The following is a 20,000-nucleotide window of genomic DNA, read 5'->3' on the forward strand; positions in this document are numbered from 1 at the left end:
CAGCAGGAGGCACCAGAGCCTGCTGTTATTGCCGGGGGGCACCGAGGCCCATGCTCACCTTCCAAGGCAGCTGGGGAGTGAATGAGGGAACGGCACGGCCCAGAGCGGCCACGGCTTCGGGGGGCCAAGGGGCACCAAACGGGTCAGGGTATCCTGGGCAACCTGGGGCTGGGGGATCAAAGAGACGACCACAGAAGCCCGGGTGGGGGTGACTGTATTGGGGGACCAGGGAAATCAGAAGAACGCCCTGGTTCCCACAAGCCAGGGTATCGGTGCTCCTGCGGGTGGCACAAGCTGTGGTGGGAACAACTTGCAGCAGGAAGCTGCTGCCTATGAAGAGCAGGATCCCATTGTTAGGTCTGATGGGTTGCACCAGGACAGGGACACTTGGTCTTAAGGGGGTCATTTTATTGTTTCACTTCTCCAAATGTACAAAAAAAATTAGAAAATAACCGTACCCCCACCCCCTCCCAAACTTCAAAACAAACCTGGGGAGCCCCACAACAGTGCAGCTAAGAGACGGCAGGAAATTAAACATTACTAGATACAGCAGCTGGGGCTCCTCGGCCCACATGGCCACTGGCTCTCCACAGCCCAGGACTGGTCCCACTCTGACCAGTGCTTCCCCAATTCACACAGAGCTCATCCTGACAAGATGGCAAGTAGGTACTTTACAAATCCTCCTTCACCTTCTTCTTAGATTTCTTGGATTTCTCCTCCTCCTGCAGGACGGGAGTGTTGGTTGCCTCCCGCTTTAGGTAGCTGATGAAGTCACTCACTTCTCTGCCCCCCTGCAGAAGGCAAATGACAATCAGGCAGGACCTGTACCCACCATGGGCTTCCCTCTCCTGAAGGGGGATTCAGGTGCCTGGCAGGAAACCCAGGTGACTGCAAGCAGAGTTCTCCCCAGGGCCTACAGCACAAAGTACAATGCTCCCAGCAGGTTCCATCAGGTAGCTGCTCCCAGGATAACAGGAACACTCTGCCACCCCCAACTCCAGAGGCTTGAGTATAATTACAACACCTGGACACTATTCTTTACAAAGCATCAAGAACAGTAAAATACTCACCTCATACTTCTTTGGACTCTGCTTCTTGCCAGCTGGAGCAAAATAGATGGTGGGGAAACTGGAGAGAGAGGAGAAACACGTGAGCTCCTGAGATGCTCTGATTTCCATCAGACCAGCCCCAGCTGAAGGGACTCACACCCCACACCACCCTGGTTTAACATGGCACAGCTTCAGCAGCTCTGAGGCACAGGCATGGCCTTCAAGAGCCTGGCCACACCCACAGATCTGGCCGAGCTCACAGGTTCAAGTTTGCTAGCTGAACTCCTTTTGCAACACTAAGCCACAGCGACCAACAGTTTTCACACTGCCAGGAACAGAATCACAGCACATTCCAAAGCAGCAGAGGCAGAATCCTGGAGGAGCCAGGCAGATCAGTGTATTTTGTTGTCACTCTTGATTTCTTCACATCAAGCCATCGCCCAGCCCCTAGCTATTGCCTGGCAACCCCCACAACCTTCCCTGTGAGCTCTTTCAGCTCTTCAGCGCTGTGCCCAAGATCAGACAGACTCATGCACTGACAAGTGGTGTCACAACAGTCACACCTACCCTCGGACTTCATAGGGAGAAGGCACATCATTGGCTGTAGCATCCATTTTGGCAATGATGATATTGGGATCTTTGCTGAGCTGTGGGTAGAAAGAACCATCAGTAACCAATTCCAAAATCCAGGAACTCAGCAGTCAGCATGATCTGGGATACTGGTGTTAGAGGACAGTGCACAGGGAATGCCACTTCACCAACCCTCACTACATGGGAGACTATCATCATGCAGAGGGAAAAGATCCAAAAAGAAACGTGGGCAGTTGAGGCCAATATTCCCGTGCCCTAGCCAAGAACACAGACTAAACATAGCAGTGTGGTTGCTACCACAGATCCTGCTGCAAAATACTTGCACTCCACAAAGAGACAAAAATTTGTAGTCCTCAGGAAGGCACAATTATTACCAATTATCACAGAAGCTAGAAACAACCTGCAGAATCATTTAGCACTGCAAAATTCTAGGTCGTATTTGCAAGAGTTTCAGACTTACCTTCTCCCCCAATTCTTTGTATTTGGGCTCCAGATTCTTGCAGTGGCCACACCAAGGTGCATAGAACTCTATCAGGACATCTTTGTCTTGAGCATTAACTATTTCATCAAAGTTCTCAGCCACCACCACCTGTAAGGATTGATCACACCAGTTAGTTCCTTCCAAGTCAGAGATGAGGCAGTGACATGACATGCTCCACACATTCCACCCAAGCCTGGGTCTCCCACACCTGCACAGCAAGCAGCAGAACCAAGCACAGCAGTCCTCATCTGCACCACACAGGTAAAAACCTGCTGTAAGTTACCAGCACTGCCTTCAAGTGAGGTCTGCATATGGTCTCCTTGCAGGGAGATAAAGCCATTTCTTTCCAATCCCAGCAAGCAATCAGCAGGACTGGCTGAGGCCATCCCCATTCTCCCCAAAACATCTGCAAATCCCATGACCTGCACTCCTGTGTAGGGCTCTCATCAAAAAGCCAGGCCAGGGAATGCTCTTACTCAGGGCAGAATTGCCTGGGAGGGTGAAAGGCAGGAATTATACGAGATTCCAATGATGGGATAAACAGGGAGATCCCTAAAACAGTGCAGTCACAACCAACAGGAAGACCAGGCCATGAAGGAGTGAGCACAAGCCAGGAAGGCAGGCCTTTGTGTAATCCCTGGAAACCTGAATGCTGCTGCACTCACAAAGCACATAACTGCTGTGGCCAACAGCAGTGACTATGCTGACAGAAAAAAACAGAACCCAAACTACAAGCTGCATGTCAGAAATTTGCAGTGGAACAAGGGAGTAATTTCTCTGTCTATCACCACAGAGGCCTCTTGAGCTGCCACCACGCCACACTCCCAGCACTCCACACATGCACAGGAAGCTGCAGCTCAGCAGTGTCTCTGCAGCCATAAGCAGCACTCACCTTCACAGGGCCATCGTTGCTTTCAGGAATAGGCTCTGATTTCAGGTATTTTTTCAAGTTTCCATCGAAGAAATCTTGCAGGAATCTCTCCAGAGCCTTTCCATCACGGCTGAAAGAAAAGTGATGCTACAGCCACCATCACACACACAGGACAACAGAGGGAAACTTTCAAGGCTTATTTAAGCTCCTTCCACCCACACAACAGATGCCACTTGCATCTCTGACAGCACCAGTCTGGGGCTGGCTTACTAGACCCCAGAACAAGTGCAACGATGTCCTTAAGGGCTCTGACAGGAGGCTGGACGCACATCCCATTCAAAGTTTTAGGCCTTCCAGCATACTTCAGGTTTTTTTTTTCCAAAATGAAAGGTACAACTAATTCTTCTGCCCTTCACTGCACCCTAATTCCTAACCAGACATTTCAGCATTTTGAATTAAACTCTCTCCCTTTGTATAACAGCAGGGGCTGCAAGCTTTCTATAGAGCAGCAGAACACATGAGCAGGACCCATTCTGACCCAGCAATTACTTCCAGCTGGAACATCCAGGTTTCCTGTTTCCTCAAAGCTAACAAAGTATCATCTAGTCAGAGACCTCCAGACCAAAGTCCATCAAGTGAGACCCAGTACCAGCAAGTTCAAGAACTCACGAGAACTCTTCTTGCATGACATATTTATCTCCTTTGGCAGTTCTGATGGCAACGACGGGGGCCTCACCCACACTGCTGTCCAGACCAAACTCAGAAAGCTCGTGGCCAAAGGTTTTCCGACTAGCAACAGCATAGGACAGTTTGTGGCCAGCATCCAAGAACTTCTTTGCAATCATCATAACTCTGAGTGGAAAAAATAACAAACAAAACCACAAAGCATTATTTCTTGGAATATTTTCTTCCACACGATGTAATACCCTTCAGGATGACACGTACATCAGACTAGGAATTCAGTGGCACAATGTGCTCTTTAGAGCTAAGTCCTGTAGAAATGGTGCTGAGAAGCAGACCAGTAAGCTCGTGTCTGTGGTGGCTAACACAAGTGTTGTGTTGCTATCCTCCACCTGTGTGACCCCAGGGTGTCAGGCATGCAGGGCAGAATTGCACACCACAGCAGTGAGGCAGTTTGTGGGTAAGCTCCAAGTTCCTAAGAACCAGGGATCCAAGAGCAATCACACAGGATTTCAGAGGATTGTCACCCAGCTATGGAAGCACAGCACAGCAGGAACAGTGTCAGGCTGATTTACCCCCCACCACTCCCACCTGTTGCGCCAGTAGTTGGATCCCTTTGCGTTCTTCTCATAGTCCACGTCGTAGTAGGCCACCAGCAAGTCCTTGCCCTGGATCAAGTCTTTGTTGTCTTCAGTCATGTGTGGGCAGATGCCAAAGCTGTCAATGAGAGAGGTATTAGCAGAGTCCATGACCCCAGAACACGCTTGACACAGCACATTTGCCTCCCACCCGGGAGTTCAATGCCCGTGATCAATCAAGCCCCAGGAACACACTTTGTTCATTCCTGTACCAGGTTATTCGGAGTCAAATCTCCATCTCCAGCTACATGAGTGGCTAGACCTGACCCAAGTAAGGCCAAAGCTAGCACAGCTCTCACAGGTTCAGCTTTCAAACAGGATCATGGTTAGAACATGCAGAGTGCATGTCAACAGCCAGGTCAGGACTTCAAGGTGTCCCCAAAAGGAAGTGGTGCCAAGACATGCAGCAGGAAGCGGCAGCAGTGAAAAAACAGTCTGTCACATGTGCTGGTGAGGAATCACTCACATGTTCTCCTGGATGAATTTCTTGATCTTTCCACTGGTGATTTTGTCTTCTGGATACTTGATAGAGCTCTCCTCAAACTTGTTGGCCAGGCGTGGAGGACGGAATAAGACTATACCTCTGCGGGGAAGCAGGTACTGTGAATTAGTTCAAAGTGTCCCTGGGATCCACGAACAGCAGCCAGATGAGGCAAAAACCCACTTCAGTGACAATCCCCAATCACCATTCACAGTTCAACAACACTGTCTAGTTTCTTGGTGGCACTGGTGTATTAGGTGTACCTGTCTTCTCCATGATTCAGACAGGCCATAATGAGAAACAAAACCCTCTCCAATAACAAGGAACACAGAAACAAAATGTCTCTGTTGAGACACTTTCCACCCAAGGCAGACACAAACACTTCAGAGCCTGTAACCATTTACACCTTTCTATCTCAATTCAAAAGAAACACCACTGTCAGCTGGGGAAGAAAACAGACCTTAAGCTATGTTTAGAAACTGAAAGCATTAACTGGAATCTATGGATTTGTTCCAAATGCCTCAATAACAAGAAATGTTTGTATTAAGTGACTTACTCTCCATCTTCCCTGTACTTCTGCACCAGCTGCTCCTCGGTGGTGTGCGCAAAGCGGTAGTTATCCCTGAGGCTGTTGGCTGCTTTCATGAACTCTGAATAAGCATCCCCAGATGCATCACCAAAGAAGCCTGCAGGAGAAAGGCAGACCATGACTCAAACCAACCCAGCTGTGGACCCTCTGCAGCTCTCAGCATCCTTCTCTACAACGCACTGGATCAATCCTGAATCCAGTCCCTCAGTGCATGTTGAGGTCTTTACCTTCGACAGCTTCTCTCCCATTTTTCAGGGCCTCCTTGCACCCCCTCCTTCCCAGCAGCCAAAAGCTACTCAGGAGAAGCCCAGCTTGGTCATTCAGCCAAGGACAATTGTCCCCTGAACACCTGGACATCCACTGGTGACTGTGAAACAACAGCCACTGGCCTTTAACAGCAAGTTTAGGAATGCTGGTAAATACTCGTGTGGTTACACGAGCACCTGATCTGCACCATGTGCTGCTGCCACGTCTAACCACGGACACACCCAGTGCCAACAGCCCTCTGATGGCACCAGAGCAACAAATGCACCTTCCAGCAACCCAAAGCCAGCCAAGAAAGAAACAACCTTTGGAAAACATATACTATGGTGCCAGGGGAGCCAACAAAGGCAGATGACCATGAGAAAAAAAAAGAAAATAAAAAATTTTGGAAGGAACACCCACAAGTCCTCAAACCACTTCCCACCTGAAGTGGGACCAGCCCCAGTCGCTACATTGCTCAGAGCTTTGTCCAACTAAGTTGTGAAAATCGCTCAGGCTGAACATTTTTAAACCCCTCTGGATACATGCTCTAGGGCTTTGTTGTTCTCATTACCAGCAGTGGTTTTGTTCATGTTCAAGTGGAATTTCTTTTGCTGCAGGCTGTGGTACTGCCTCTGATCTTTCCACACCAGGTCCCAGAGCCCAGTGCCCTCTCATTCCACGGTGCACTACCTCTACTCACCCACAACAGAAGCATCTTTATCGCCAATGAACTTCTCAAACTCAGACACAGAACTGAGAGCCACTGAAGCAGGTCCCGCCTGTTTCTTGAGATGGCTGACAATCCCATCTTGAAAGATTAGCAAAATAATTAAAGAGATCAATACCAAGTTCCACAAGACATTTTTCAAGCTTCCTAAACCAAAAATTGTTTCTCCAGAATCCACACCCATGTCCCATGCAATGAATATGTGAACTGAAGGACTGCTCCCATCAGCTCCACACAGGAGCTTTCCAGCATCCTGGGAACTAGGAGCTAATGTGGAAACCTTCACCTTTAAAGGAGAGCTTTAGGGGAAAATAAACACCCCAGGCTTTGCCAGTACAAAGCGTTCTGGAGAGAGGAAGGGGCTAGGCGGTGTCTGTGTAGGTGGGAAGCTTCTCTGCATCCCTGGCTGTTACACGTTGCCTCCTGCAGCACATCAGCCAGCCAGACACTGCCAGCCAGTTCTTACCTGCTGTTCTGGGCCCATCATAGGTCCCTGCCTCTTCTCCATCTCGAAAAATCTTTAATGTCGGATATCCACTGACTCCATACTTGTTACAGGTGTTGGAGTTTGCTGTACAGTCAACCTAAAGGAAAAGAAACCTTGCTGCTCTGACTGAAATTCAGCCCTAACATACCCAACCCAGCCAAGGACTAGAGGGATCCATCACACACTGCCTGGTGCTGGAATGCCCAGACAGGGAAACTGGTAGCATAGATATATTGAGAGGCCCAGAAAAATATTTGTGAAAATACTGGAAAGACTAAGTAGTTTCAAGTTCCACTAGACTACGCACCAAAAAAATACTGGAAAGGATAGCTTCCTACAATCAATGACAAGGAATTTCTGAGCACCTCATAAGTCCTAAAGTTCATATAACACTTGAAGAAAACAGGACCTGACCAGTAGGCCATGGTGCTGAGTCCGTACCACTTCCCGTAAAGGAAGAGAGAGACCCTGATTAGAGAAAACTTTACGAGTTTTGTGGCAGAGAAGAAAGCTCCTAGCCAGTAAGCCTCAGTGGGTGCGTGCAGCACGGTGCTCGCTCTCAGCCTCACCCAGCTCCGAGCAGGCCCATTTGCCCGGCAGGGGCGAGCCCTCACACACCCTCTGCACACCAGCTGCGCCGTGCGGCCCTACGAGCACTGGCTTCCAGATTATTTCAGGGCTCCAAGGCATCAAAGAAACGCCGTCCGTCAGGCCTGCAGAGCCGGAGTCCGGCCGCTGGCCGCCCAACGCGGGAGGCAGCGCTCACCTTCACGAGAGGCACGATCCCCTTCAGCCGGGTCGCGGCCGACTCGTACTCCGGCGCCAGCCGCTTGCAGTGTCCGCACCTAGGCACGGAAGGGAGTCAGACCAGCCAAGTCCCCCTCTCGGCCCGCCCCCGGCCCCGGCCCCCCGCCCCCAGCGGCCCCTCACCAGGGCGCGAAGAACTCCACGAGCACCAGCCCCGGGCGCTCGGCCAGGCCACTCTCGAAATCGGCATCAGTGAGCTCCACCACGTCGGAGGCGTGAGCGCCGAGGGCGAGCAGCACGAACAGCAGGAGCGCGGCAGGGAGGGCCGGCTGCGGGGGCCGCGGTGCAGACATGACGGCGGGAGCGGCGGGCCGGGAGTGGCGGAGCCGGGAGCCGCAGCTGAGGGAGCGCCGGGGCCGCAGCCGGAAGTCCCGCCCCCGCATCCGGATCTGCCGTGTGGCAGCTCCTGATTGGCCGGAACGTCAGGGCCGCGGGCCAGGGGGCGGGGCCGGCCCCTCCTCATCGCCGCCGGTTCTCAGCGCTGCCGGGCTCGGCGGGGGCGGGCCGGAGCCCTGCGCTGGGCCCCGTCCTCCGTCCGCGGTGCAGTCCCCTCCCACCGAGCTGTGTCGTCCTGACCGCAGCGCCTGCCCTTGCCCCGGCCCGGCTGGGTGGTGCGGAGGCTCCCGGGGCCATTATCGGTCTCCGGGAGCTTTGCTGACCCAACGGATGTGCATTAACCCCACGGCCACCGTGTCTGTATCGCGCCGTGCCGGCCCGGCGGTGACACGTGCGCAGCACATGCGGCAGGCCTGCCCGCTGGACTCACCGCAGGCCTGCCCGCTGGACTCACCGCAGGCCCCCCCGCTGGACTCGCCGCAGCCCCGCATTTTCGCCCGCTGCCCCTCACGTTCCGGGCCTGGCAGAACCGCCAAACCCGGGAGCGGGTCTTCACCCCGTAACCCCATCTGCCGGCATTTGCACTTTCTGCCCGGGTCTGCGGTCGGAAGGGCCCTCGTTTGTGCCATCCTTGCCGGGGTGCTCGGCTCACCCCAGCTTCGGCCAGGCACAGCCTGCTCCCGCCTCGTGCCACCGTGACCCGGTGCCGCCAGGGCCTGGGGCTGGTCCCGCACAAAACCGCGACTCTCACCCAGCGCCACTGCCCTTTGCAGCTCAGGCGGGCCTTGGGGGACAATGCATCAGATGGGGAAACGTCCTCGGTACCCCGCTTCTGCCTCACCACCCCTTTCTCCTTCGGGCCCTCGTGCTCCCGCCCTCGCCTTGTCAGCCGGTGCCTCCGCTGAGTTTTAGCAACTGCGCCCAGTATGTGGAGAGCTGGTGATCGGGGCCAGCCCTCATCAGGCGCTCACCCCCGGTATGGGCGCAGCCGCCGGGGCTGTTTCTGCCATTTTTATCACCAATATCGAGCTGCATCAGCCAGTCGGCCCCAGGACTGCGGGGAGTACCCGTATGCCGTTTCTAACTTCATCGAGCCCTGGGCCGGGACCGCCTCTCGGGGAGCGCTGTGCGGACCCTCGCCCTCCGCCCGCCGCCTCGCCCCGAACGGCCCCGCCGGCCCCTCGGTGCTGCTCGGTGCTGCTCGGTGCTGCTCGGTGCTGCTCGGTGCTGCTCGGTGCTGCGCGTCCCGGGGCCGGCAGGGGGCGCTGCCCGCCGCTCCCCCGCTCGGTAGCGCACACGCTCGGCGCCGTTTGCGCCGTTTGCTGGCACCGGCCTCGTTAGAGCCCAGAACCTGCCCGCCGTGGGACGTTCAGCAAGGCGGTCCGAGGGAAGGTGTGGAGTGCACAGGCAGTGCAGAGTTGCTCTTTCCTGCAGCCTGTGCTCTGGGACCTCTCCAGGACAGTGAAGGTGCTCCTGCCTTTGAGATCCTGGTGCAGGCACTGCCCATCCTGGACAGGCTGGCTGCAGCCCATTCAGGATCCTGAGGAGCATGGGGCCCACTGGCTCCTGCTCTCCCACCGCCTGAGTGCTCAAGACACATTTCACACAGGAGTACCTTCATTTGCCAGGGGAGACCTTCCAGAGTACGCTGCTGAGTGTGGGACCTGAGGCCATGCAGCACTTCTGGCCCTGCTGCACTGCTCCTGCTAACAGCTGGGAGGTGGCCAGGGTGGTTGGGATGGGGCAGGGGGTGCAGAGCCCTTGTGCAGTGATTGTGAAGCCTTGTGATGGGGGAAATCCGAGTGGTGCCTCTGCAGGGGGACAGGGTGCTGGGAGGACAGTGGGGTGGTGGGTACTGCGGTAAGAAGAAGCCCGAGTCAAGGCGACAGCAGCGCATGTTTATGGGGTCTGACCTGACGCGTTGTGGGTTACAGGATGCAGCAACATGCTGGGCACAGAGATCGCACAAGCTACAGGGGGACCTGGGTCCCAGAGCGCTGGTGCTGCCGCGGTCCCCCTCAGTGACGGAACTGCTGCAGCGGTGAGGGGATGCGGATATCCTGGCCCTTCTCCAGCCGCCGCTCACAGTCGATCAGGTAGTTCACACCATCTATCACCAGCTGCACCAGTTCCACCTGCAGCAGGAGCACATGGTGGTGATTGAGGGACTGTCCTGGGAGCCACACCACTTGGCCACCTCCCTCCCCAGCTCTGTCTGGCACCCACCTCTGACTTCCCCAGGCGGTCCAGGTTGGAGATGTCAAAGACGCCGCCTTTGGCCGCAGTGTCCACACCACCAGTCCCACGCTTCTGTAGCCGGAGGTTCTCTAGGATCTTAGGGAAGCGGCTGTCCTGATGCCCAGAGAAAGTGTCAGCGTTCAGCAGGACCAATAAGGGTCAGGGCTCTGTAGCCGGATGCTCCCTGGGGAGCCCCTGCTGCTCACAGTCCTGTCAGTGGGTCACCAGCCCCACCCAGAGTTTTGCCCTGAGGAGACCCAGGCTGACACCTGGGGCCCAGGCCCCTCTGGTCAGGAATGCAGGCAGGGGCTGGACCCTGCCTCCTAAAGGACCCTGAGTGTGGTACAGGGCTGGGCCCCATGTTCTGCACCTTTGTGGCTGAGCTCCCCACAGTCCTAGCCTGGCTCACTACAAAACTGGCCATGGTAATACCTTGCTGAGCAGTGGCAGCTTGATGTGGACACCTGCTCGCAGCCCTGTGCCCAGGTTAGAGGGGCAGGTCAGGATGTAACCCAGCCGCTCATTCCACATGAACTCCCAGCCTCGCTCCTGGATTAGCCGCTCCACCTGGGTTAGAGGCACAAGTAGTCATTCATCCCTGGCCAAGGAGCAGCCAGAAGAGGGCCAGCACCACAGCCCTGCGTGCCCCTTTTTGCCTGTTTATGGGGCTGGCACAGCAGAAGCTGTTGGGCACTCACCTCCTTTAGGCCCCGGCAGAACCGCTCAAAAACGCGCTTCATGTTGCCCCCCTTCTCCATGGAGATGACACGTGTGTGGTCCTCCTCATTGATCCAGATCAAGAAGGTCTTCTGGTGGTTGTGCCTAGGGAAAGGGCAGTGTTTGGCTGTGCTGGCAGCTTGCAGAGACCCTGTGCCCACTCAACTGTGCCCCTTCTGCCCCCACCACTGTGGTGCCAGCGCTGCCCTTGGTTCCAGTGTGCCGACTGTGCCAGGGTGGGCAGCCAGGAGATGCTCCTGGAGATGGGCCAGTGCCCATCCACGTGCAGGTGATAGGAGCTGTCTCCAGTGCCTTGGGCAGGCAGCACGGTGGTGACCCAGCCTGGACTGGGGATGGGAGCACAGCTCTTGCAGCGTGCAGGGAGCACCAGGGGGCTGGAGAGGCATGGGTGTGCGCTGGAGGGCTGGGTTAGGTGCAGCTGGATCTGGGGACCATGTGTGCTCTGGAGATATTTTCCATATAAAGGCACAGCATCAGTGAGGGTGGCATGGGCGGACACGTGTGCTGGCTGCTGCTCTGCAGAGTGTGGGATGTTGCATGGCTGTGCAAAGATGCTGGGAGGGAGCAGTGAGATGCGACTGTGGCAGGGTAGGTTTGGTGTCACATGCAGTGTGCAGAAGCCAGGAGGAGTGCTGGGGATTGCCCAGGGAGCAGAAGGCAATTACAGGTTTTTGGCAGCCTTAGAGTGCAAGGTGCTGCAGGATGGTGAGAGCAGGCAGGATTGACAGCTGGTACTGGCTCCACAGTCCATCCTCCCAGTACCGTGCTGTGTTTGTGTAGAGAACAGTAGACTGCTCACAGTGGTGCACAAGGAGCTCCCAGGTGAGGCCACAGAACCCATGGTGAGCGTGGCCCAGGGGCACTGGAGCCACATGCTAGGGTCTGTGGCACAGCCAATGTGGGAAATGTGGGTGGCAGGGCTGAGATGGATGGAGCAGTACTGTCCCCACATCTCTGCCCTTCCACCCAGTGCCAGGGCAGAACCTCACCAGATCCCTCGGGCGTCAGGCCAGTCCCGAGCCATTCCTGCTGCTGTCAGGAGCGGGGACACCGGCTTGTCAAAGAGGAAGTGGTCCTGGAGGGAGGCAGAGTTCATGGGCTCACCCAGGCTGCATGGCTGGAGCCAGGGCACCCTCACTGGTTCCAGTACTCCCTGTCTCACTGTCCCACTTGCCATGCAGGAGATTCACCATGGCTCCCCCAGGCAGGGCACCTGTAGGTAGGAGCCCTTGCCTTCCTGGCCTGGGAGGCAGAAGGTTGCTGGTGCACAGCCCACCCTGTGCCAGGGCTGGTGGGGCACCAGCTGAGTGCCACAAGCCTGCCTTCCTCTGCGCATGGGCAGGGAAGTGGGGGCAAGAGTCAGAGGTGGCCACGAGCTGCTGGAGCTGAGTTCAGAGAGCTCCTGGCTCATGAGGGCTGAGTGGCACTGTGTTTCTGGGCTGCCTTGCTGGGGCAGGGGTCCTGCTCTGCATGCACCCAGGGGAGGGGCTGCTCGGGAGCTGCACTGACTCACGTCAATGAGCTGCTGCTGCTCCTGCTCGGTCATCTCGCTGAGGCGGTAGTACCGGCCCGCCAGGTCCCCGGTGAGGCCGCTCAGTGCATCCACAGTCACTTTCTCCACCTCTCGTCTCTCGGCACGGGTGCAGGCTGGCGGCAGGCTCAGGCCACGGATGCTGCGCCCGGTCCGGACCCGGGACGAGAGCACATAGCGCTCATCAAACTGGCCAAACTTTATCTGGAACAGACAGAACCACAGGGTGCTCATGGGGTGGCCCTGGTGCTGGCAGGGCCCTACCCCCAAGGCCCAAGGAAGGACATTCGCGTGCAGCAGCACTGTCCAGCTTCTGCACCTTTGTGGCATCCAGGTCTGTGGTGTGCTTCATGGTGCGGGGGTTGTATCCGTTGTGCCGCTCCTGGATCACGGGGTCAAACAGGTCAGCAAACACCTGCAAGCAAGTGGGACAATGTACAGCAGACCTAGGGCTTCATGAAGCCCCTGCCACAAGCCTGGCAGGGCCACGCTGCCAATGTGGCTGACAGTGTGTCCTGCAGTGCAACAGCAATTCACAGGACAAGTGGAGCAGGAGGCTGCAGGGCTCCAGGAACAGCTGCTCCAAAGGAGCCCTCTGTCCTGCAGGAGCACATGGAGACTTTCCAGAGGCCTCTCCAGCTGCTCAGGCTGGGCAAGAGGAGGTGGGCAGTGATGCCTCAGGCTGCTGGTTGTACCATTGGTACTGGACTCCTCTGGGTGCTGCAGGCAACGCTCTGGCTGCCACTCACCTCATAGGTCTCTTCATCACCAGCTACGATGCCCACAGTCTTGATGTAGGGGTGGCCAGGGTTGTCGACGCCAGTCTGAATGCACTGGTCCAAGGTCCAGCCGTTTGGGGTCGCCTTGTCACAGAGCCTGGCGTAGATGGCTGGCGTCAGGTTGCTGGCCATGCAGTTGTTGTGCCTCCGCAGGTCCGGGTATTCAGCGCTGTGGGAGGGGACACCAACAAATTCTTTGGGGCCACGGGACAGTTGGGAGCAGGCAGGCAGTCGCAGACCTGGCAGGGCAAGGGCAGGGAGAGCCCAAACCCAGGGCTGGCACTGAACCAAGACAAGAGTCCACAGGCGAATCTGGACCAATCCTTAGGGAGTGGCTCCTTATCAAACACAAAGCAGGGCCCCAGGGTGGGAGAACCTGCCAGGTGAGCAGTGGGGCCACGTGAGCCTGTCTCCACACCGAGCTGCCAGGGCAGCTGGGCTGCAGAGTGGTGGTCCCACTCCTGGGGCTGCCCTGATGCCAGCTCAAAAGGAAGGGCTCCCTGTCTGCTGATGCAGTGGGTAGGTGAGGCAGGGCATGCACTCTGCAGGGTCCTGGCTTGTTTGATCCCTGGACCCCTGCACCTCTGCCCCCCAGATGGTGTGGGGCAGGAGATTGGCTGACCCTGACATGCAGCCAGAGGGAACAGCCCAGTCCCACTGCAGTTTATTGTATTAGGGGACTGCTTTCCTCTAATCAGCTTAGTGGGAGGCTGTTTCTCGACCTCATTCCCACTTTAGACAGGCTTTGTACTTTGTACTTGTTCCACACTCAGGGAAATTGGCAGGGCAGGACCCTGCCAGCACTTGCCTTGGCCAAATCTCTCTTGAAGGTGCCTCCACTCACCTTAGTGGGACATGACTGAGCCTTGGCAGCCCAGGAGACCACACTGGTGACAGAAGGGGGTCCTGCATCCCTGGGGACACCCATCTGAGAGAGGCCTGCTTTGGGGGTGACATAGCTTGGAGGGATCCATGTGGGAGAAAAGGTGCCTGGGCTAGTGCAGGTCTGGTTGTTGGAAGCAACAGTCAGACATCAGCACCAGCAGCAAGTCCTGGCACCCTCCTGTGCTCAGCTCCTGCTCTTGGGCTCACGCTGGGCATTGGTTCTGGCTGCCAGCACTAATCCTGTGCTGCAATGCAGAGCCCTGTGGCTGCCACTGCCTCCTCCCCTGTGTCTGCAGGCCAAGGAATGTGGCCCTTCGCCCACAGCTTGGCTACTGTTCATGGCTTCCTGTGCTGTGCAGAAACAAAGGGAGGTAGGGCTCCCATTGCATTCTGTGGGGAAGCACCAGCAGCTCCTGCCTGGAGCAGCAGAAGGAGGCATTTGCTCCAGACAAGAACTTGTCCCATGGCTGAGAGGGCTGAGGGCTGCTCCCAATCCACACACAGACCTGTGCCCTATGAGATGATCCAGCTAAGAGGCTGATGTGGCATGTATGGGACACAGCCTGCCCTGGCCTCCCTCACTGCTTCTGCCCCTGTCGTCTGCTGGCCACTGTCTCCCTTGGGTGGCACACTTCTAAAAAGCATTTGCTGATCAGAATGGGACACTTAAACAGATTCCTCCACTGCTCAAGCATGGGCATGCCAGGACCCCTGGCTGTGCTTTCTGTGTGACAGAGATGCCCAGGAGCAGTAGAGCTCCTCAGGAAAGCTTACTCCCAGCAGGCAGGAGACTGCTATGGGCTGAAGCATGCTGTCTGTCTGCCACAGCTGTCTACACCTTCCCTGAAGTATTCAGCTATTCAGCATCCCAGCCCTGAGACTCCAGGCTCTGCCTGCAGGTGCTGTGCCTACTGCAGTGCCGACTGAGTGCATCCTCCCCTGAACAGCCCCAGACCAGAGCCAGCAAAGTGGGGCAGCCTCTCTTCAGCCCTTCTAGAGCTGACCTCAGATGGATGTTGCTAGGACCAGCTAGGTAAAGCAGGGGTGAAGGTCCTGAGCACCTGGCACTGTGTTCACCATGGTGCTATGAGCTGGTGGGGGGATGCTGTGTCCAGGCCGGCACTGGAAGGCTCTGGCAGTGGCACCACACTCTTGCCACGTGCTCAGGTTGTCCAGAGGTCCTCTGTCACAGTGTGAAGATGCTGCTGCACCTGGGCCGCTTTGACCCCCTTGGTTTTGGTCCCCAAGGCCGGTTTTAAAATTATGGCCATTTCAGCACCATCCATTTCGTTCCCACAAACAAATTTTTGTTTTGTGCCACAGAACCAAGTGATAGCTTACAAGTCTTTTCCAGCCTCATCAATTGATTCCATGGATCTGTGGTATTGTAGGCTCCTGCCCGGCTGCCGAGGCTGGAAGCGTGGATGTCTGCCAGGAGCGCAACTCAGCACTGCACCCACGCTGTCCTGTGCTCACCTCAGCCTGCCATCCTGCCCATGACCTGCAGCAGCTGCCCTCTCTGCCCTTGAGCAAGCAGGTGCCTGACCCCAGAGCAGACCTGCTCAGCAGCCAGCAGGGATTATTGCCTCGTCCTCTACTGACTGGGCAGCTTCTCCAGAAGTGACAGCACCTCCCCACAGCTCCTCACCTCTAATGTGGCAGCATCCAGTGCCCTTCCTGGCATCACTGGCTGGAGATGCCCAGGCAGTCCCAGCCCCACATGGCCTCTGGAGAGGCATGGGGGTGTGTGGGGTGAGCAGCAGACCCTTGTGGTGCCATGGAACTGGGAGCTGGCAGGCAGCCAGGGCTGCTTACGCAGGAAGGAGGGGGCTTGGGCTTTGTCTGGGCTTTGTCTGGAGACACTTTGGCTGGGAGCCCCAAGGTGGTGGCCCAATGTGGTGCCATGCCTGTCACAGGGCAGAAGGCACGGGGTGCCCCTGTCTCCTTGAGCTGGGAGTGCCTGTGCCCTCCCAGCAGTGTCTCTGACAGGAGCCTGTGGAATGTCGCTCAGACCCCTCAGGGCTGCTGCCAATGTCTCTCCTTTTTTAACTTAAAGACTACAGGGGCAAAATCCTCGGGCGACTCAGTTGCAGACTGAGGGATTGCAGCTCACCCCTAGGGCTCTGTCCAGGCTCTTTTCAAGTGTCAGCACTGTCAAAAAACCATTCCCAACTGAACAGAACCCCCCAGGAGGCTCATTTTAGAGCTTCTCAGCCACAGCCCCACCTTGACTTCATCCCCTCCCGACCTGATGTCTGTATCTCTGCAGTTGTACAGAAAGCTGGAAAACATCCCCCTCTTGGGAGGTAAATAATCAATAACATCCGGCCTTTGTAATTCTATGAACTCACTCAATTTCTGTCCTTGACTTTCTGTAGACCAACACAGCTTGCCATAGCTGTGCCAGCTCCTTGTGAGCCCTCCACATGCCCAGGGTTTCCAGCCTGCAATGCAGCACCGCAACACATCGCTCTGACTGTCGGCATTTGGTGCAGGGATGGCAGCAGCTGCCGGTGTTCGGAGCAGCAACGTGCTGCCTTCTTCCCACCCTGCTCCTTCCTTGTGCACAGTTTCTGCTGGCATTGGGATGGGCAGGAAAACTCAGTCCTCCTTTTCCTGGCCCGCCTCTAGGATGTGCTAAGCCAAGCAGCTGTTGCCAGCATAAGGACTGGCTGGTGGCCACCGTGTCCCTCTCCCCTTCTGGCCCTGGCCCCGTCCCTGCTCTGCCTAGCTTTTGTGAGACACAGGCAGCTACTGTGTCCACTCTTGTCTGCCCCCCTATGCTCCTCAGGGCTGGCAGCACAAACACTGGGCAGGATCAGCCTCTGCCTCCTCCACCCCCCTTGCCATGGCAAGCAATGGCGAGCAGAACCATGGGAATGTGAGGCCCTTGTCCTGCTGGCCTGGCTGGGCAGCAAAGAGCCCTTCAGAGGGGAGTCACATTTGGAGGGGAGTGACGTGAGAGCTTCTGGTCTAGAGCTTGAACCTTAGCATTGTGCTGCAGCTGTGACACTTATCTGGCTTAAGGGATCAGGCACCGGGTGTGCAAATAGGGTCAGGGCTCTTGCAGAGCCAGCATTACCTCAAAAGCACCCCTAAGCCAGCCTGTGGCCATGTATGCACCCACTTGGCCCAGCTCAACTCTGTGCCCACCTCCCAGAAGTCCAGACTGCACATCTCATTGTCATCCAAAATCTACCCATGGAGCTGCTTGCTCAGCACCCACAGGCCCCTCCAGTCCTCCCTTTAAAAAGTGGCCCAGAGGGGGAAGAGCCAGGACCTGCCAGCAAAGCTTTTCTTTCAATAGAGGAGTCCCTGTCCCAAAGGCAGGCGCGTGGGAAGGCTGGTACAGCCAGATGAGGTTGGGCCAGGGGCTGCTCTGAGACCAGCTCCCACAGTCAGAGATCCTGGGTGTTCTGCCAGCAGGACAAAATGGACCCTTTGCTCCATCCTGCTCCTACCGGACATTGGCAAAGTCTCCCTGTCTCCTGTTGGGCCGAGCCTGGGGTGTGTCCCCACCAGCACCGGCGGTCCCAGCACTGCTGCATCCCAAGCTGGTCTGTCTCCCAGACAACCCCCATCTGTGTCCTCCCTGTCATCCCGGGAAGTCCCCCGGGACCCCAATCCTACTATCAAACGTTTGTCCCCTTCCACTCTCGCACGTCCCCGGCTGCAGCGGCTTGTCCTGGTGCTCTGGGACCACGCAGGGCAGCTGGCAGCTCCGGGGATTCCTGCCGGACCGCAGCGTCCAGAGCCAACCCCCGGACACGGCAATGTGCCCGGGGCGGCCCCCGCAGCCCTCACAGCCCGGGCCAGCGCGGATCCATGAACGGGCCTGCGGCAACCCCCACGAACCCCGGAGAGCCGGAACCTGCGCTCCCTGGTCCCCGCGGGACCGCACCCGGTGTGCCGGTGTCCTTGTGCGCGGGACGGCGGGGCCCGCCGAGCCGTGACCCGCGGACCGAGGCGGGGCGGATCCGTCCAGCACGGCTGAGCCCCTGCGGCCGCTCCGTCCCCGTCGTGGCCCGGGCCGGACGGGCTTGGTTCGGGGCCTCCCGGTCCTTCCCGCCATGGACGAGCAGCGTCCATCGCGCCGCCCCCATGAGCTGCTCCGGGACCCGCCGCCCAGGCTCGAGCCGGTGCCGGTGCCGGTGCCGGTGCCGCAGGGATCGTCCTCCGCTCGCCGCCCCCCGCCCGTGCGCCCCCGCCGTTCGCGCGTTATTACCTGGGCGGGTACCGCCGCCGCTGACGGTCGCCCGCGCTGACCGAGTCCCGGGCGAGTAGGAAGCCGGCTGCGAGAGAGCCGGCGCCCACCATGGCCAGGAGGCCGGCGGAGCGGCGAGCGGAGAGAGCGCGGGCGAAGGTGCTGGCCATGGCGGAGCGGCGGAGCAAGCGCGCCGGGGCGGGCAGCGGACGTGAGGGGAATGGGAACGGGAATGGGAATGGGAACGGCGGCGGGGCGGGGAGCCGGCGGGGCACGGGGGGGCTGGCGGCACCGCCACCTGCTTGGCTGCCCCGCCCCGCCCCGCCCCGCCCCGCCCCGCCCCACCGAGGCCGCCGCCGCTTTCAGCACCGCTCGCCGGACAGCGCCGGAGGGGCGGCCGCGCCGAGGCGGGCCGGCTCCGTACCGGGACCGCACCTCGGAGCCCCTCGCCGCGCCCTGGAGCGGGCGGGCGCGGGCGGGCCGAAGTCCGTCCACCTGAAGGCGAGAGCGGCCACCACAGCTCCTCGACGGGATGCAGCCCGCGATGGGTTGCGGGGTCAGGAGCCTATTGTCGGCGGTCACCAGCCCTCCCCGAATGCTCCGTGCCCGCCACACCGGCGGGGCCGCACCGGCGGGTTAGGGAGCGCGCCGCGTTCACCACCGCAGACCCCCGAGGGACGGGAGCTGCTGGCGCACCGCTCCGGCACACAGGAAGCGGCCACCCGGTAGAAGCCCGCGCCCAGCCCGGTACGGCCGCTGCGGCCGCGTGTCCCGCCCGGTGCGGCCGCGCGCGTGCCGTTACAGCACGGCCCCGGCGCGGGGCCCGCGCCCACGTGCGCGCGGCGCGCCCGGCCGCGCTGCAGGTCCCGCCGCCGCCGCCAGGGGCCGCCACGCCGTGCCCGCTCGCGCCCCGGCCGGCCCGCCTCCCCGCGCCGATTGGCTGCCTGCGGCCGTCAGCAGGCGGTGATTGGCCGGCGGCAGCGCCGGCAGCGCAGGGTGCGCTCGGAGGCCGCAGGTGAGCGGAGCGAAATGGCGGCGCCTGGCGTGGCGCCCCCTGCTGCCGCCGGCGGGGGCAGGGGCGGCCGAGGGGCCGGGGCCACGTCGGGAAGCGGAGCGGAGCGAAGCGCAAAGCGGGGAGGGATAGGGCGGCCGGTCGCGCCGCCGCTGGGCCCTGTTTGTCGGCGGCTGTCGGGGAGCGCCGGGTGGGCGGCAGCGGCGGCGCCACGGCGAGGCGCGGCCCGGTCCCGTGCCGCCCCCGCGGCCCGCCGGCGCCGCTCGCCTGTGCCCGCCTGGCCCGAGGTCCGGCCTCGCACGGCGCGGGAGCTCTGCCCGGCTCGGGCACTGCGGCGGGCAAGGCTCGTCCAGGCCGCTCGGGGCGGCCGCGCTCGGCCTGTCGGTGCCCGCTCCCGGGGCAGCGGCCGCTCGCCTTTGCGGGGCTGCCCGCGGGGCTGCCCGGCCCCCGCCCGTCCCTCTGCCCCGCTCCCCGGGCCCGCTGTCTCTCCCGAGCCTGGCGGGCGCTGTGAACCCGCCGCGGGGTGCGCGGGGTGGAGCGGCAGCGGCCCCCCTGCCATAAACTCCGGGAGAGCCCCCGTGTCAGTGGAATGCCCCGTGCTGAGGCGTTCCACGCTGTACAGGTCTCAC

General features: G+C 58.9%; 3 protein-coding genes across 9 annotated transcripts in view; 1 reads left to right on the forward strand and 2 right to left on the reverse strand.

Moving 5' to 3' along the window:
• Window positions 1-387: 387 nt before the first annotated feature.
• On the reverse strand, window positions 388-8,016 carry PDIA3 (protein disulfide isomerase family A member 3). Its single transcript, XM_033070891.1, has 13 exons — window positions 7,772-8,016; window positions 7,608-7,686; window positions 6,821-6,938; window positions 6,328-6,435; window positions 5,349-5,478; window positions 4,778-4,894; window positions 4,265-4,390; window positions 3,662-3,844; window positions 3,014-3,122; window positions 2,101-2,229; window positions 1,617-1,696; window positions 1,071-1,128; window positions 388-791 (listed from the first exon to the last, which is right to left on the reverse strand). Exons 1-13 carry the CDS (start codon window positions 7,939-7,941, stop codon window positions 672-674), a joined length of 1,527 nt encoding a protein of 508 aa, XP_032926782.1. The 5' UTR covers window positions 7,942-8,016; the 3' UTR covers window positions 388-671.
• Window positions 8,017-9,861: 1,845 nt separating this feature from the next.
• On the reverse strand, window positions 9,862-18,612 carry CKMT1A (creatine kinase, mitochondrial 1A). The gene is made up of 9 exons (XM_033070892.1): window positions 18,381-18,612; window positions 13,241-13,439; window positions 12,811-12,906; window positions 12,474-12,695; window positions 11,950-12,035; window positions 10,921-11,044; window positions 10,655-10,789; window positions 10,211-10,336; window positions 9,862-10,119 (listed from the first exon to the last, which is right to left on the reverse strand). The coding sequence occupies exons 1-9, from the start codon at window positions 18,527-18,529 to the stop codon at window positions 10,003-10,005; spliced, it is 1,254 nt and encodes a 417-aa protein (XP_032926783.1). The 5' UTR covers window positions 18,530-18,612; the 3' UTR covers window positions 9,862-10,002.
• Window positions 18,613-18,827: 215 nt separating this feature from the next.
• The window catches only part of PPIP5K1 (diphosphoinositol pentakisphosphate kinase 1), a 41,557-nt gene continuing 40,384 nt past the window's right edge, over window positions 18,828-20,000 (forward strand). For 6 of the 7 annotated variants that reach the window (XM_033070896.2, XM_033070899.2, XM_033070900.2 and 3 more), the window contains exon 1: window positions 19,300-19,374. The gene's annotated coding sequence lies outside the window, so the exon portion shown is untranslated. Of the gene's footprint in view, window positions 19,107-19,299; window positions 19,375-20,000 lie in introns of those variants that run through there. The other variant, XM_033070897.2, reaches the window with a different exon arrangement.

The sequence above is a fragment of the Catharus ustulatus genome, chromosome 12 (assembly GCF_009819885.2).
Source record: "Catharus ustulatus isolate bCatUst1 chromosome 12, bCatUst1.pri.v2, whole genome shotgun sequence".
Lineage (NCBI taxonomy): Eukaryota > Metazoa > Chordata > Aves > Passeriformes > Turdidae > Catharus > Catharus ustulatus.